Source organism: Centropristis striata, chromosome 17 (genome assembly GCF_030273125.1).
Source record: "Centropristis striata isolate RG_2023a ecotype Rhode Island chromosome 17, C.striata_1.0, whole genome shotgun sequence".
Lineage (NCBI taxonomy): Eukaryota > Metazoa > Chordata > Actinopteri > Perciformes > Serranidae > Centropristis > Centropristis striata.
In genome coordinates, this window is record NC_081533.1 from 19,825,957 (window position 1) to 19,842,851 (window position 16,895).

Here is a 16,895-nt window from a genome sequence, read left to right on the forward strand (position 1 = left end):
GTGCAGTCGTGTGTTGAGAAATGGGTTTCCACCTAAAAACTGTGTCAGATGAATGAGGGCTGACAAAAGCAGCGCTGCTTCATACCATTTTCCAACGGTCATCTGAAACATTGCAGACTGCTTCGAAGTCATAACACTCAGAGGTCAGAAGGTCAGCTGTTTGGTGCATTATGGGAGGCCAGTGTAATAAATCATATGACACTATGAGAACTCCAGCAGTCAATATTTTTCTGCAGAACAAACTGCGCTGTGTACTGCGGCAGTGGAACATACAGAAACGGACTCATGATATCTGGAAAAGTATTATCAGATTTTGGACGAGTGCTTTGTTCAATGTACCTGCTGCTTTGGTCCAGTTGTGTTCTGGAGCTGTATCAAAGTGTTCTGCTAAGCAATCTGCTTCCACATCGTGCCTCAGTTTATAAGCTACAGAGCCAATCATTAGGCTGCAGGTGGTCCGCCTGTATTTCTGCCAGTATGTGTGTAGTTATAATGGATGTTTCAGATTGGGGCTGTGTATTAGTTTGTGCGTATAGTGCATATATCTGGGTTTACATGTGCACATATAAAGTATCCGACACCCATTGTGTTGGTTTCTATTACCAGGTGTGCAGCTGAGTAGAATCTTGATGGCGACCTTAATAGCCATGTTAAAATCCCAGCAGCGGCATTACAATTCTCAAAAAATTGCTGTTCTTTCATTGCTGCAAAGTGCATTTTCTTTGTTGGACTGAAACCCACAGCCTGTTATTTAACTCAATTTGATGTGAATGTGGCGACACTGAATGGCTTTCGCTATCCAGACACTTTAAAAGGTGTCAACTTTTGATTGACCTGTTATTAACACTGCAGAAAAGTCTAGGAGCTGATTATAACTTTGACAAAGCATATGATAGAAGCAGAAAGCAATGTTTGTCGGTAAAGTTATTTTTAACGACAAGCTAGTTCCAAACCAGTTATTTTTTTATATGGTTGCACCATTTAAAGTTGCTATCTCAAAGATTTGTTTCGATCATCTTTTGGCAGCACCTGTGGTTATAAGTGGCAATTGCATGTGTTTATTGGATCTCACTGTTCCAATCACAGTAAGCATTTACTCATAATGCTAGCAGAGACCAGAAAAAAATCTACATCTACAGTATGTTGCCTCACACACCAAGATTAAGAGTGAGTATGTTGCATTAGCGATCACATATATAATATCCATTGGTTTCTTCATTCGGCAATAGACAGTGACTTAACACACATCTATTCAAATGAAAATCTTTGAGATTATTATTATTATTATTATTTTTATTCTAAAAATACTGTAGCTGATTCAGACTTTAGAAATGTGGAAATTAATTGCTAGAAAACATCTGTAGCAACATCTGTCCAATTAAAAACAATCACCTATGTAAACAGAAAGTTATGTAGCATCAAGAGCAGCACCTGACTTCCAAAAGTAAGTTTTAGGGGGGCAACTACAAACCACTAACTATGGGTATGACTTTGTTTTATGTACATATGCATAGAAGGAAAGTTGAGTTATTTTATTCTACTCTCTAAATGGGCCATATATCCACTAGCTAATGTTAGTGTTGTCAGTTAATTCTGTAAGCTACACAACAGTTACACCTGGCCGTTCATAGGTGTAAAAAGCTAAGCTTTATGTAAGAAATTCTCTGTGGTGCAACCAGTTTTATTTAGTTACGCATAAATCTTCAACTAATAAACACTTACAAAGAGCTGATATAGTTGTTGATATCAACTTGCTGAGAGTGACAAATCCACTGACTACTGAATATCTTCAAATGTAGTCTTTCTGCTACATATCATCTGGTGGTGACTGTAATGTTAGTACGGGTCACATTCTGGCCCTGCTCAAAAGCAGCACTTAAAAACCGTGCCTTGACTGAGGAACATCCTGCGGTGAATTTGTGATGGAAAAACACAGCACGGTCTGACATGGTGCAGCTTCCGCGTGCTGTATCATGCTCGCAGAAGATTGTTTTTTTTATGTGTGTATCACTGTGCTGAGAGGAGCGGGGCAGACAGGGCCACTGTGCTGAGACACAACCAGTGATGTGATGCCACAAAAAAACATCCAGAGCGCTGGCCATAAAGTAGACTAATGTGTCCAGAGTGGCTTAAAAAAAGCCAGGCAGACAGCAAAAACAGAGCAGAGACCCTTATCCATCATAGCAAACGGGTGGCAAAACAACTTTACACCATCTGTAGAATGAGCCTGGCCTGACACCAGGTAGCTGGAGCTTACGTCAAAGACAGTGACCGAAAATGCTGTGTCATTGTGCAAGGTAAAAGGACCTTAAAAACAACTTTTAAAACTCTGATATCCACGTGTTGCCAGAGTTCTGAATGAAACTTTGTAAAGTGTAACAGAACCAGTCTGGAAGGTTAAATCTGTGGAGTTTAACCCTTTATCAGGCAAAGAACTATATTTGGCAACTTCAGGTAATATCTAGAGAAAAAAGTTGCAAATTTGCTAGATTAAAGTGGCAAATCTACAAGAAAAAAAAGTCTGTATGTAAGCAGTATGTAATATCCTCCAATATTCTCTAGGGTTGAAATTTGGAATTTGCAAGTATTTTAATGAGTGTCCTATTAAGGGTTAAAGTGGTGAATCTGGGAGAAAAAAGTTGCTTTTTGTCCCACTTTTTTCTCGTAAATTTGCGACTATTTTGCGCAGATTTGCCACTTTAAATCTCTTAAATCTTTGACTTCTATTCTTGTAGATTTGCCACTTTAATCTAGTAAATTTGCAACTTTTTTTCTCGAAATATTACCTGAAGTTACCAAATATAGTTCTTTGCCTGATAAAGGGTTAATGTACAGATTATTGTATGTTCGCATGCAGTGTGTGAAAACACAATACGTGTAAAATGTATATATGTATGTAACATGTTTTGGTGCTTAAAACTACCCTAATCAATATTTTCAATGTGACAACTGATCACATGACTGATTATTTCAATCTAAAGGCCTTTGCACAGTGGGATTACAACAAATAGCCTACACAAAAATGTGAATACCATCAAAACAAGGACAACAAGGACCATCTACCAGGATCCTGTAGACCCAGATCAGCATCCAAGGTAAGTTTTTGTATAGCCTAAGCCACTAGAAACAATTTCATTGAGTTTCCTTTTAGTGCTAAGCTCTGAGTTTCCTCTGGTAAATGCAGTGTATATGTCTAAGGCTTTTATTGTGATGTGAACAAGAAGAACAAGAAGAGTGGCTCTGGTAAGTGCTGTGCAGACAACACAACATGATTGGTCGATGCCTATATTTGCTCAGAAATGCATTCAGGGGGGAAAAAATTTGCTATTTTGTCCATGTAATATTCCAGTTCTGTGTAAAAATACTCATACCAATCAATTGCATGTATTAAGGCCCTAAGTCTGCAAATAACTCACATTCGTTTTACTTGTAACTACGATGATTTACACAACTGAAGCAAATTTACTGACAGTAGTGTTCAAAACAATAGCAGTCCAATGTGACTAACCAGATTAATCCAGGTTTTTTGTATATTTTTTGATGCTACATGGCAAACAAGGTACCAGTAGGTGCAGTAGATTCTCAGAAAACCAAGAAGACCCAGCATTGGTGATATGCAGCTCTTAAGGCTGTGCAATTGGGCAATTAGTTGAAAGGGGTGTGTTAAAAAAAGAAAGCAGTGTCTGCCGTTGACTTTACAGACACAAAACTATTTTGTACAAACTTTTTTGTTTCTAGGATTTATCAATCCTGTGATTACTAAACTAATATTTACTTGTATGATCAGTTTTTTATAACTGCTTCACATCTGTGTGGATGGAGTCAACCAACTTGTGGCAACTTTCAGCTGTTATTCCACTCCAAGATTCTTTAACAACATTCATCAATTCATTTACATTTCTTGGTTTTGCTTCAGAAACAGCATTTTTGATGTCACCCCACAAGTTCTCAGTTGGATTAAGGTCCACTCCATAACATCAATGTTGTTGGTTTGGAACCAGGTTTTGCTGGTTTACTAGTGTGTTTGTGCTCATTGTCTTATTGAAACACCCATTCAAGGGCATGTCCTCTTCAGCATAAGGCAACATGACCTCTTCAAGTATTCTGACATATCAAACTGATCCATGATCCCTGGTATGTGATAAATAGGCCCAACACCATAGTAGAGAAACATGCCCATATCATGATGCTTCACTGTCTTCACTGTGTTCTGGGGCTTGAATTCAGAGTTTGGGGCTCGTCTCACAAACTGTCTGCGGCCCTCGGACCCAAAAAGAACAATTTTACTCTCATCAGTCCACTAAATGTTTCTCCATTTCTCTTTAGGCCAGTTGATGTGTTCTTTGGCAGATTGTAACTCTTCTGCCTTTTTTTAACAGAGGGACTTTGCGGGGGATTCTTGTAAATAGATTAGCTTCACACAGACGTCTTCTAACTGTCACAGCACTTCCAGGTAACTCCAGACTGTCTTTGATCATCTGGAGCTGATCATTGGCTGAGCCTTTGCCATTCTGATTATTCTTCCATCCATTTTGATGGTTGTCTTCTGTTTTTCTGTTCTTCTGAACAATGTCTTAAAGACCCATTCTCCTCAGGCTCTCAAAAAGAAATGCATGTTCAACAAGTGCTGCCTTGATCCTTAAATAGAGGCCATCTGATTCACACCTGTTTTTCACAAAATTGATGACCTCACTGATTGAATGTCACACTGCTATTTTTTTTAACACCCCTTTCAACTAATTGCCCAATTGCACAGCCTTAAGAGCTGCATATCACAAATGCTGGGTCTGGTTGGTTTTCTGAGAATCTACTGAACCTACTGGTACCTTGTTTGCCATGTAGCAATAAATAATATACTAAAAACCTGGATTAATCTGGTTAGTCACATTGGACTGCTATGTTTTTGAACACTACTGCATGTATCACATGGAGATGAATAAACTCCTTTCTTTGTTATACATAAGCTAAAATGTGCAAATCACTCATCTGGCCCTTTAAATTGAAACAGACAGATTTTAAGTTTCTCATTATTCAACAAGGGTAAATGCATTTTTCCTGAATGTACACAAACATATTGCACTTCCAGATGTCTTGCCTCAAGTAAAGCTTTTTCTAAAACTGAAACTTTAATAGAAACCTCTTAAAACGTACCAAAACAAAACAAAAATAAATTTGCGGTAAATGTTTAGCATGGCTTCGAAACTTTTACTTGTGAACTTGTAAACACCAAAGAAAGTTTGAGTTTTATAATTATTATTGTCCCTTAAGCTTTCACATTATCAGAAAGCAGCCAGGCGTGGGCTGATAAACAGACTCAAATATAAGACACACACACCATATGAATATTCATTGGCGCCATGTTGACACCAAGATAACACCAGGTCAGGTCTGTCAGATTGTCTCCTGGCCTTTTGCCGTGCAGACAACAGAGTTCCTCAGATAATGATGGAGACGCAACAGAATACCTGTTTGATTTTAACCCTGCCTGACACAACCTTTCAGCACAATAGGACGTGCTTACCTTGCAGGCTCAGACTGCAGGACCCTCGGGTTGGGTGTTCACAACCTTAAGTGCTTTTAATGAGGTTTCAAAATATCAAAGGGGGAGGCAAGAAAAAGTGAATTGCTCAGGAACATCAGCTTGAATACAGAGTAACACCCAAACATGGCTCTTTACCAGCGCTTCATTAAACTGAAGGAAATGTCGGTTCGAACTGAGTCACACTCGATCGGTTCGGCTGTCAGAGTGCATTTGGTGGGAGCCAGCCTGTCACACTCTTATTGAAACATTCTTTCCATATGGAACAACACGTCACAAGGAGCCTGGACGACTTTAATTGTCGTCTGGGTGATCTGAGGGCTCTTACTTGATGTTGTCCAGGCAACCGGAGTCTGGTTTCAAGATGGCCGTGTGATGGAACATCTTGTAAAGAGCGATGCCCAGGAAGATCACGTTGAGCTGAGAGACAGGGAGAGATTCACACAGAGACAGCATCAGTTTTTGAATGTTTCCTGCTTAGAGTTTCCATTCATTTTAAATCAGAGCACTTTGTAGCACAGAGCTGGAACACTGCAGCCAGACTTGGTTTCCCACTTTGCCAAACAGAGCACAAAATCCTATGAAACCTCTACGGTGGTACAACAAACCAAACGGGGAACGGTGCGACAAGACAGCTGCATACTTGTATGAGGGAGCCTTTCCATCTGACTTATTCACACTTGTCTCATCATATTCACACTTAGAGACAACCACAGGGAATAACTGCCACGGCTGCTGCATCCCTTCTCTTTTACAGTTTCCTCATCCCCCCCAAAAATAAAAAAAGACATTTGGCATTGATTAAAATTTTTGTGAAGTGCATGAAGGACTTTCAGCATTTATAACATCATGTTCCCTGCTACATCACAAACAATGACAGCTTTTAAAGGGATATTTTGGATTCGTGGAAGTGGGGTTTTATGAGCTAGTATCTAAAGTATCACAGCTTCTACTACCTACAGCAAACACCAAAGTCACACAATAAAAAAAAATATATAAAAAAAAACCCAACTAATTAAACAGAAAAAAAAAGATTGAGGCAGTGGTAGATCAGCAACTCCTGTGACATAAAATTACTGTTTTTGTCAAAAGAGTCTGGTGGCTTTGAAGAGCAAAGCTGCTCAAGTTAACTTAAACAGGGCTATCTAACAATAAAATAAAGCCGTAAAAGTACTCTAAATATAGCATAGGCTTGAACATATATTGATTTGTTTTATGTGGCTAAAATACATTTTGGTATTGCTGCCACTGGTTAGTTTTCATGCTGGTACTCCTGCCTGCTTTTCCAAACTGCTATTTATTGTAGGTAATACACCGACAACTCCACTTCCAAAAATCTGAACTATTTCTTTAATGGATCGGATTTTATTTCATTACCACTGTGATGTGCCCTAATTGCCATAAAATAGAACACTTTTTATTGCAACGTCCTGCCCTGTGCAAGTGAAGCACTCTGATTTTAATGTACCCAATTTTCTAATTAACAAACTGTGAAATAAAACTTAAAAACAAATGCAGTTGAGTCAAGCACATCTAAACAAGTTGGACTTTTGCACCTATGTTTTTCTGTAATTAGTTAGGGAAATAAAAAATAAAAAAAAATTCTTATGTTAGACTGGATAATGATAATGATAATAAAAAACTTGAAAAAATATGAGAGACCCACTCTGCTGTATCTCATTATTTTCAGTTTCTCTGTGAGCCAGTAATCACAAAAAATAGATAATGAGTCAAATCTGGTCGCAGCATGGGGGTCTTTTCAGAGTGACTCCTCAAAAATTACAGCAATTAGTACGCTTTTGCTTACTTTACTGCTGTTAACAGTTGACATTACGCTCACATGAGTTGAGTATTCAGAAAAAAAGCTATTTTTTAATTGTTTAAAATCCATCTTTGCCCAAGTCCTTGCCAAATTCCCAGGGGTTCAATTTGATCTGAGCTCTATCCTGCTTTCCAACATAGATAATCTTGACTGTTTGTAAATCTAAGAGAGGAAGGAGTGAGTCATGAGACAGAGATGTGTTGAATGATTGCATCAAAACTGGAGCGTGAAAGTGCATTATGCATGATTGAATTTAGCATCTAGCTGGGCAGCAATGGTGGTGTTAGAAGTTGTTAGTATTGCATATTTTGGGTCCTGTGAGACAAGAATATTGTCATATTTGTAGTAATTGAGGATATTTACTAGTTGATTTACTGATTCCGGATATTTATTATGATGGCTGACTGGTGTCTTGGAAAATTAGGAGCACATCTCTTGTGGCACAGCAATATTTACAGCTTGGCATTAGCTTAAATACTTAGATGAACATCACTCTGACATCAGATTTAAAGCGGTTGGATCAATAAATGAGATATTTTACAATAAAATTGGGGCTGTCCTGGTTGGGAAAGATACAGAGTGTGTGTGTGTGTGTGTGTGTGTGTCCTCCTTGCATAATGCTTGTGTATCTGCCCAGAGCTGTCTCTGCGCCTGCAAGGAGGAGATGGAAAAAAGGTAGCGGAGTACGAGTTGGAACGGGAACAAAATCAATCATAATCGCAGTGCGGATTACTCCAACACTGCATACTGAGCAGAGTTCACTCTCTTTCTCTCCGTCTTTCACTCCCCCCCACCTCTATCCCCCCAAAATTGTCTCAGCCGGTGACTGCGGCGGGGTGACAAACTGCAATATATTCTCTACACCCCTCATTCGTTTTTCTGGACGGCTCCGTGCCCGCCGGTGGCATATATGCTCAACAGGGCAGAGAAAAGAGGGAGGATAGGAGCTAGAAAAAGGGATCTCGGTGGACCATTTAAGCGACGACCCGCAGGCTAAGTAGGGTTAATGAGCAAAGTGGGGGAGGGGGGGGGGGGGGTTACGCTTACCATAATTATCAAGGTTGCTGGTCCTATGAAACTCCAAATGAAGTAGGTGTCCAGGCGAAGCCAGCAACTGCAATGAAAGAGATAGAGTGAGAGGAAAGGGGGAGGGGGTTGATGTGAGAGAGGGGATGGTGAGTATGAGTAGAGGAAGGAAGGAGGGGAGGGGGAGAAGAAAGATTTGAGGTTATAGCTTTATACTCCTGCTCAGAGGATATACATCAAGTTGGAGGCTGGAGTGACACAGAGGAATAGGCACTTCAAAACATAGATTGCTGCAAGGGGCTTGAAGAATTATGGCCGTCAGTAAGAATTTGGAGGAAAGGGGGCTTTCATTGTCAATGACAGCAATAATGATGGGCTTTCAAAGCCAAACAGGTGTACTATCAAAGGTAGAGAAAAAAAACAGGGGTGGGGTGGAGTTGATCAGAATTTAGGGCTGGGCCATAATGCCAAAATCTTTTATCCCACTATAGATTTCATATCGCGATGAAAATATATCTTACAACAAATACAAAGTATATATGGAATAACTACTGTGGTGGATTAAAGCATAATTTAAACGATGACGGTTTGGTTCCTGATTTTTCAACATTTCAACAGAAATTATATAGAAAATACCTACAATAGACACTTTAATGTAGTTTTGGAGGATATATATTGTCGTATCACCAAGCTCCACGAGACATTACGTTTCAATCTGTTGGGTTAAAGTAGGAAATTGTCATTACAGATGATAATTTATGGATGATTCAATTAGTTCTCAATTGAATCCTAGCTGTATCACTCCACAGGAATTGGATTGACCTTGACCCTGGCAGACATGGCCATACACACTCCTTAAGCACTCAACAAAGTGTCTTACATGTTCATATTATCTGCTATGGCTCTCTACTGTTGTAATTATGTCAATAATTAAATAACACGGCCCTCTGACCTCACACTTCCTGTCAAAACAGTAGAGATAAGTCAATTCTTTTTTCACTCAGTAAAACTAAATACAGACTACAAGCAACAGGGCCGGTGGAAGGTGGCAGGGCTCCTTTGAAGTAGTAAAAAAAGAAAAAAAAACTTGATTCATGACCTGTAGTTGAATTATTAATCTTTTAATCTCCGCCGCTGCAGCAGATAGACGCCTCCATTTTTGGCTTCTTGAAAATTACAGTTCATACAGGCGTGTTGTCATTCAGGCTGACAGAGGGGGGAAATGGAAGTGGCAGAGCATTAGCTGAGATTCAATAGAATTTTAAGGCAAACTGAAGTGCATGGGACACTTAATAGGAACATATCACTGGGCTTTAGATTGTGGCTATGGAAAAAAAGTCTAGAATAAAAGCCAATATATGTACAGTACGTCTCTAAATATGAGACATATGTTTCCAAATATGATTATTAATGAAATATAAGGTGTCTTTTTTCCCCTTAAAACAGTATCGACAGCAATATAGGCTACAAAATTCAGGCCAAAAAAATTTGCAAGTTTGTACATGTTTCACTTTTTGTCACCAAAGAACTCGCAGACAAACGAGAGAGAATACTGTATAAGAAGTGACGGGACAAAAAAATTGACTGGTCTTTTGTTGTTCCTGGGACTTGATATGTCTCCCCCTCACTGATATCAATGGATGAGAGGCGGCAACACAGAAAAACACATATGGATGCATAAAGAAGTGAACAAGCGCAAACAAAAGATGCACAACATGCACAGAACTCTGGCAGCTCATCAAAGCACATGCTCCCAACGTTGCAGTTATAAATTATGCTGAAGGTTCTATTGTGCGTTTTTCCTTCTTCTTCTTCAGATCATGGAAAGATTTAAAGACTTGGTGGGCGGTGGGAGCTGCGGGCTGTCATTTTCTTCTGCCTCCTCTACCTCCCTTCTCCACTTGTGTCACGGTTGTGTTTGGCTTTTAGAGCACATCTAGTTTCATCTTCCCTCCTGGTATGCTACTTTGTGCACTATTCCATTAGTAACCGAGCAACAAAAACCAAAAAATGTGTGCCAGTCAAAACACAAGTCGCACTCCTGCCAACAGCTTGCACAGAGAATTCTGGCACTCGTGGCACCAATCTGCAGCGATCTGAGACAGGCTGTCCTTTGAGCCATGGCAGCTTAATCTGCAAAGACGTCTTCGCAACAGAGATAGTCATTTCATTGGCGTGATAGTGAACTGATGACCAAGTGAATGAGTGAGGCAGTGTGAAATAATTAAGCCAAGGAGATCGCTAGCAGCCTTTTGATTGAGTGTCAAGTCCTGCAGCACATTTCTCCCTGAACTATGAACTCTAAGACTTGTGCATGGTGTTTGGAAACATTGATTTAAAGGAGCCCCTGTAAAGTCTGGTGCTTTGGCACAGTAATAAGTCTGATGACGAGCTCCCTGTGAAGTTTGTCTTGTGTTCCTCTTGTGTTACTATTAGCAATGAGCGTGCAAAAGGCACAAAAGATGACAAATGGTAATAGGAGATTCTAAAGGGACTAATAAAACATAACAGGCCAGAGTCATGTGACAGATATTCTAACTCTTGGTACATTGGAAACCTGGGTAGTTCTAATCCACGGTTTCATCTTATTACAATTTTTTCAGCAAACCAGGACAGGATGTACCGAACAGGTTGGGCAAATTACCTATTTCCTGCTTTGGAACCACTAAGTCTAGTCAACCACTAAGTAAACAGTGTTTCACCAAACATGTGATTATATGTATGTATATATATATATATATATATATATATATATGCATTTGTGAGTAGCCTACCAGTGAATTTTCTTCTGTTACAACATCTGAGGCTATCAGGAGGCAGATTTTTGGTAGCCTTCCTAGTTTATGTACCTTACAGTTTGAAAAAAAAAAAAAAAGCGCATAAAATAAATGCTCTTGAGAAATCCATAGTTTAGCCTGTTTTGTTTTGGAGGAGAGGCAAATATAAATAAATAAAATCTTGTTGCATGATAATTTGTCAGACTGCAGAATATTCTGCATTGACACACTCAGCTTCAGCAGGCTGCTTGCCAGGAGCTCATAAATATGCCATCCCCTATAAGATAGCAAAGGTTTATTTGCAAGAATGTGTGGCCCAAAAATGCATGCCAAATTGAGTCTATTATGATTGTTTTGGATGTGGTAATTAAAAAAAATGAATTTGAATTATTTGCATGTCATTTTAAAAACTTACCTTAACCTAACCCTCACAACCAACACAACAACTAAAAACTACAAACTACATAGTGAAACTCACAACTAGTGTGGTCTTAGTATAACAATAGTTATACAGTACATGATAGCATATTAGCTTGCTAGCTTGTCTACCTCCGACTATCATCTGACTCATGATTGTATTATATATATATATATATATATATATATATATATATATTCTATACTTGATTACATTCTGATTGCTAATGTCAGAATACAATAAAAAAATCATAATAAGGAATATGGTTCTGGTAAGAGACACTCTAAGTGCAATTATTTACAAGAAAACTTCACAGGGGACCTACACACGCCCACCATTATACTGCATGATCAATGAAACACACTTGACTATTGAAACACAACCTAAATGACAGAAACAGAAAGGTAATTGTATCTCCCGAGTTTACAGGTGTTGTGATGTATCACTTTCATTAAACTGGAGAAATTACAGACCACAAGGCGAGTAAAGTGCCTTGCTCAGGGCCACATTTAGTGTAATCATTCCAAGTAATTGAACGCAAGTCTGACTTTACTTTCCTGGATTCAGAGATTCCTATTTGATCTTTCATTTTGAACAGGTGACTTCACAAACATGCTGACCTTCAGAATGCAGCGGCGCTGTTATTTTGAGCCACTGGGCTCAGCTTCAGTCATCTAATAAACCAGGTTCTCTTTTGACACCGACCTGTTGGACATGCTCAAAGTGAGACAACCCACGATAACGCTGCTAGGGCCCAAAAATCAATTTGCGGCAGGACCGCGTGCCCTCTCCCACCTTTAGCTATTCACCACGTGTCCCGCCTTGTCCATTCCCTCATCCTTCAATGGCTGCGTATAATTGTTCCACCAGTGACAGGCTTTAATTATTCACATGATGCCAAGGCTCAGACGGTGGCAGCTATCACCTCATCCATCACCAAGAACTATGGCTCCGCCAATCTACAAATGCACTGTCTACCAGTTGCGTTGTGTGTGGCAATGTGTATGTGTGTGTGTGTGTGTGTGTGTGTCATATATGATAAACATCTTGGAAGCAAACTGCTGATGCTGGTCTTCATTATTTTCAGATGGGTTTGAGATTAACACAGAGGAATGGAGGCCGATCCTCTGCTTGGCATTACATGTTTTATAGACCACTTTGTATTTCAGAGGAAAGGGCTTATGTAGCTTCAGTAGGAAATACAAAAAGACAGTTTCTGTTGCTACCCATCTTTTTGTTAATCTCCTGTCTCTTTCTCTCTCTTTCACTCTCCATCTCCCTGTTCATACTCCCTCTCCCTCCCTCCCTCCCTTCCTCTGAATCTCTCCATGCCCATGCTGTAATTTGTGCATCCTAAAATGCTGAAGACGTAACAGCAACAGCCAGCCATTCATCCAGCAAAAAGTCTCCCGAAGTTAGCATTTTTCACTGTCAAAACCATGTCAATTCAGCAGTGGGGGGAATGTACGCAGCTTGAGTAACGTTCTGCTTCATTAAAAGTTGATGATGAGCCATAGCTATTGGAGCGTCATCTGTGTGATTGTTAGAAACCCTCAAACCAACACAAGCAGTTGTGTTTGTGTGGCTGTATATACACAGAATGGTATGGTTAGGCAAGGAAAGCAGACATTTTCTTTTGGCCTCCTGGTTTTCCAGGAGTGTACACTCAATCCTCTTGTTCCATATTGTTTACCAGAACTGTGGAAGTCTTACTTTCTTCACATCAGATTCAACATGAACAAGCAACTCCTTAGAGTGTTTTTTAGTACGACCATATGCTGAAAAAGACATTGTTACTAAAAAAAAGGTTACAATTTGCCTTGATGAGTTGAAAGTGGTTCGTTCTAGGACAAAAGCACCACACCATTGTAGCATTTTGTCATTCACTAGGTAGCCCTGTACAAAAGCATGCCTAACATTAATATCTACTTTACTCTAAATGGAAACAATTTACAAAATGAACATCATGCTGTGTTGAACAAATAACAACATTAGGTTGCTTTCTTTGGTATACATTTCAACTTAACATACCAGATAAACGTGTCTGTTATCTACAGTAACGTATAAGAGGCAAACTGGTATCGGTAGACAGGATTGGTTAAGTTAGGGGTAGTCATCATCAGTTTCTTCGGGTTAGTCTTTATACATAAATATCTAATGCAAATATTTCCTCAGAACATTTAAAAACCATTCAATCCTTTTGTCACTTTTAAAAAGTTTGGGGACCCACAAGAGACAGATTTATAGGGGACATATGCTCATTATTTTAAGTTCATACTTGTATTCGTGTTAGTTGGAACATGCTTTAATGTCTGAATATAACTGTATTCACACTCAGCACTGTTTTAGCTCCTCTCTTTACCCACCTCTGGAAAATTCCTGGTTTGCTGAGGAACAACTGCGAAAGCGCTATAACAGGTAACACTTTTTACCTATATATAATATAGCTGTTAATATGGGCTGTGTGCTTTTCTATATGAATTGAGCATAAAGGACATGGAAATACTGCTTTTTACAATATGGGACTTTAAAAAAGAAATTGTCAAAATCAAAATTGCAGCAGATATAAAAGCACCCCAAACTTTTGTCCCAGGTGCCAAAACCACTGGATCCTACACTTCCCATGATGCAGTCTGATAGCATCTTTTAACAGACCTTCAAACAGATTGTGAAACCTAATGTGCTCACAAGCTTGCTCCACATGTACTCACACTCGGTCGGTGCCATAACTGCGGTAGTCCACCGCGGCAGAGACGGCCACAATTAGTGCAGGAACCCCGTAGCCCACCATGTAGAAGTAGCGTCGGCGAGAGTGCTCGCTCTCAAACACCTCCACCAGCATGATGTAGAGCTGCACGCCCTCCAAGAACATCCACGTGAACGCTGCCAGGAAGAAGAAGTGGAGCAGGGCAGCGAAGACGGCACAAGCAATCTGGGAAGGGTTGATAGAGGCAGGCAAACACAGAAAGGAGAGAGAGAAAGATGGAGAGAAAAGAGAGGGGAGATGTGAGAAGTCACAGTTGAAAAAATACTCTGATAAAATCACTACCTGGGAATTTAGCTGATTTCCTGAAGGCTTAAATGTGTTGCTAGGGGGCATAATATGACTTGCAAAGTGTGTCATCCAAGTGACGATAACCAAGCAACATTTCTGACCTCTGCCTGTTTGTGTCTTCCCAACAATTAGCATTGCTAAGCTTTGTTTGGCTGAAGTGACTGGATGTTTGCCAGTAGTAACTGGCAGAAGAACGCTGCAGCTACTGAGCCCATGTGGTCTTGTTTGCTGTAGCTGGCATGGATGAAAGAGAGATATGAAGAAGCGAAGTCAACAGTCCAAGAGCCATTTGGAGCTCATTGCATTTTATACTGCGGCCAGGTGCGAGCACATAATGCAGTTACACACTTCCTGGGCTGATAGAGATACATAGAGGTGAGACTAGAATACTGAAGGCTGTCAATCGCATGTATGCACGTGCCCACACACTTCCTTACAATAATAAGATACAGTACTTACATGGATTGCTCTAATTATTGGCACAGTTGAACATAACTAGCGTATTTTGTCACTGAAATGGATTCAATTAAATAACTAAAAGGTTGAGTGGATATTAATTGCAGTCCAGGAGAGTGATCTTAGAGCCGGGCTGTGAATCACACCCATAAAATGTTATGGAAGGGAAAGGTGCAGGGCCCGAGCATTATCTTTAACTTCACAGGGAAGTAGCTTGGCGGCTAAACTATGGCCTGCCAGCTTGGCTTCTGATATTGAAGAGCAAAATATGTTTGTGATTTAGTTGCGTGCGGCTGAAAAGTATGGGCATATCATTTCTTTTTCTTTAGTATTTCTATTACTCATGATACACTTAAAACACAGATGTGAACTGTAGGTATGCTTGAGATAATATGCTATAAACAGCAGTGTTAAAAAAAACAACACTTAGAGCAATAAGATATATTCCAGTGTCTTACCCCATTATAAATTCACAGACACTGAGATAATTTCATACTGTGCTCAGACAATCACTCCAGCTTTTTTTCCCGTCAGAGAGCAAAGCTAACTGTGTACTCTGCCTCATTAGCAAGCAAAAATGGCATGATTGCTAGAAGCTGTAGGTGGAATAAAGCCCTCCGCCATCCTGTACACATGTAATGACTCCACATTTGTCTACAGTGTGAGCGTTGAGCACACACACTTGAAGATGACTGTGCAGTGACAGCATGTCTCCACCTGCTACCACAGCTGAGCTCTTACAGGAAAGTAATGCCATCCAAACTACAGTTAATATACTCGAAGACTGTTTAGTGCATTGAACAGCTTAATCCAGATTAATGTGAAGTGTTTACAAATTGGAAAAATGCTCCAGAATGAATTTATGCCAGTGAGTATGTGCAGTATAGGAGTGATCTAGATAGGAGGATGTGACAGTGACTTGGCAGGTGTGTGTTCTGACAGAGTATGTGAGAGTAATTTCAAGTATGTGTTTGCTTCTGTGCAACCAGGGGAACAAAAGTGAGTGTTTGTTGAATAAAGAGCATCCGATTCTTTCCTTTCAGTATTTCGTCTCAGTGAACCCAGCAGAAAGAAAAAAAGTTCAGGGCCACTGGCGCTCTCTGGGAAGTACCACTCACAGCACAGCGGGACACCAAAGGTGACGTTTTCTCAAAAAAAAAATCTCGGCTGTTAAATGTAGAGAGGAGAAGATGGTGAACACTCCTCAGTGGAGGTTAATACAAAGCTTTCAAGGAGGCCCCGGAGCAGCCTTGAGGGACAATGTATCTGCAGAAAGATGTTCAACGAATTTTGTGATTCTCGACGTTTCTGGGCGAGGTGCAAAGAGAGTGTCAAAATAGATTTTTTTTTCATCAAGACTTTTAATGCACCCCTTAATTGTTGTTAAGTTAAAAATGCCACCATCTGAGTGTATACATGAACAAAAAGAACACACCCTCAAAAGAACACATCAGATTACCTACAACCCTAATTCCAAAAAAGGTGGGTACAAAAAAAACACTAAAATGCAAACAAAACTAAATGCAATAATTTGCCAATCCATTGTGAATTGAAAAGTGTACAAAGATAGTATATTTTATTTTCAAACTTATGTTTCTGTCAATATATACTGTCTTTATTTACATTTTACACAGCGTTTTTGGAAGTCAACATTTTAGATTTCACATTAACTTGCTTTAATCCTCTTTGTTTGTATTGTGTATTTATTGGAAGTCGCTTTGGACAAAAGCGTCTGCTAAATGACATGTAATGTAATGTAATGTAATGCATGTCAAAATGAAGAGAACCCCCATGTTTTCAGT

The 16,895-nt window shown here is 39.6% G+C and overlaps 1 protein-coding gene across 1 annotated transcript in view; it reads right to left on the minus strand.

Annotated features, from left to right (window-relative positions):
• LOC131990219 (adhesion G protein-coupled receptor L3-like) overlaps positions 1–16,895 on the minus strand; it is a 229,100-nt gene that overhangs the window by 17,542 nt on the left and 194,663 nt on the right. Inside the window, exons 17-19 of the mRNA XM_059355625.1 lie at positions 14,294–14,514; positions 8,409–8,475; positions 5,868–5,959 (exon numbers count right to left, since the gene is read on the minus strand). Coding sequence (XP_059211608.1) covers positions 5,868–5,959; positions 8,409–8,475; positions 14,294–14,514 — 380 coding nt within the window. The remainder of the gene's footprint in view (positions 1–5,867; positions 5,960–8,408; positions 8,476–14,293; positions 14,515–16,895) is intronic.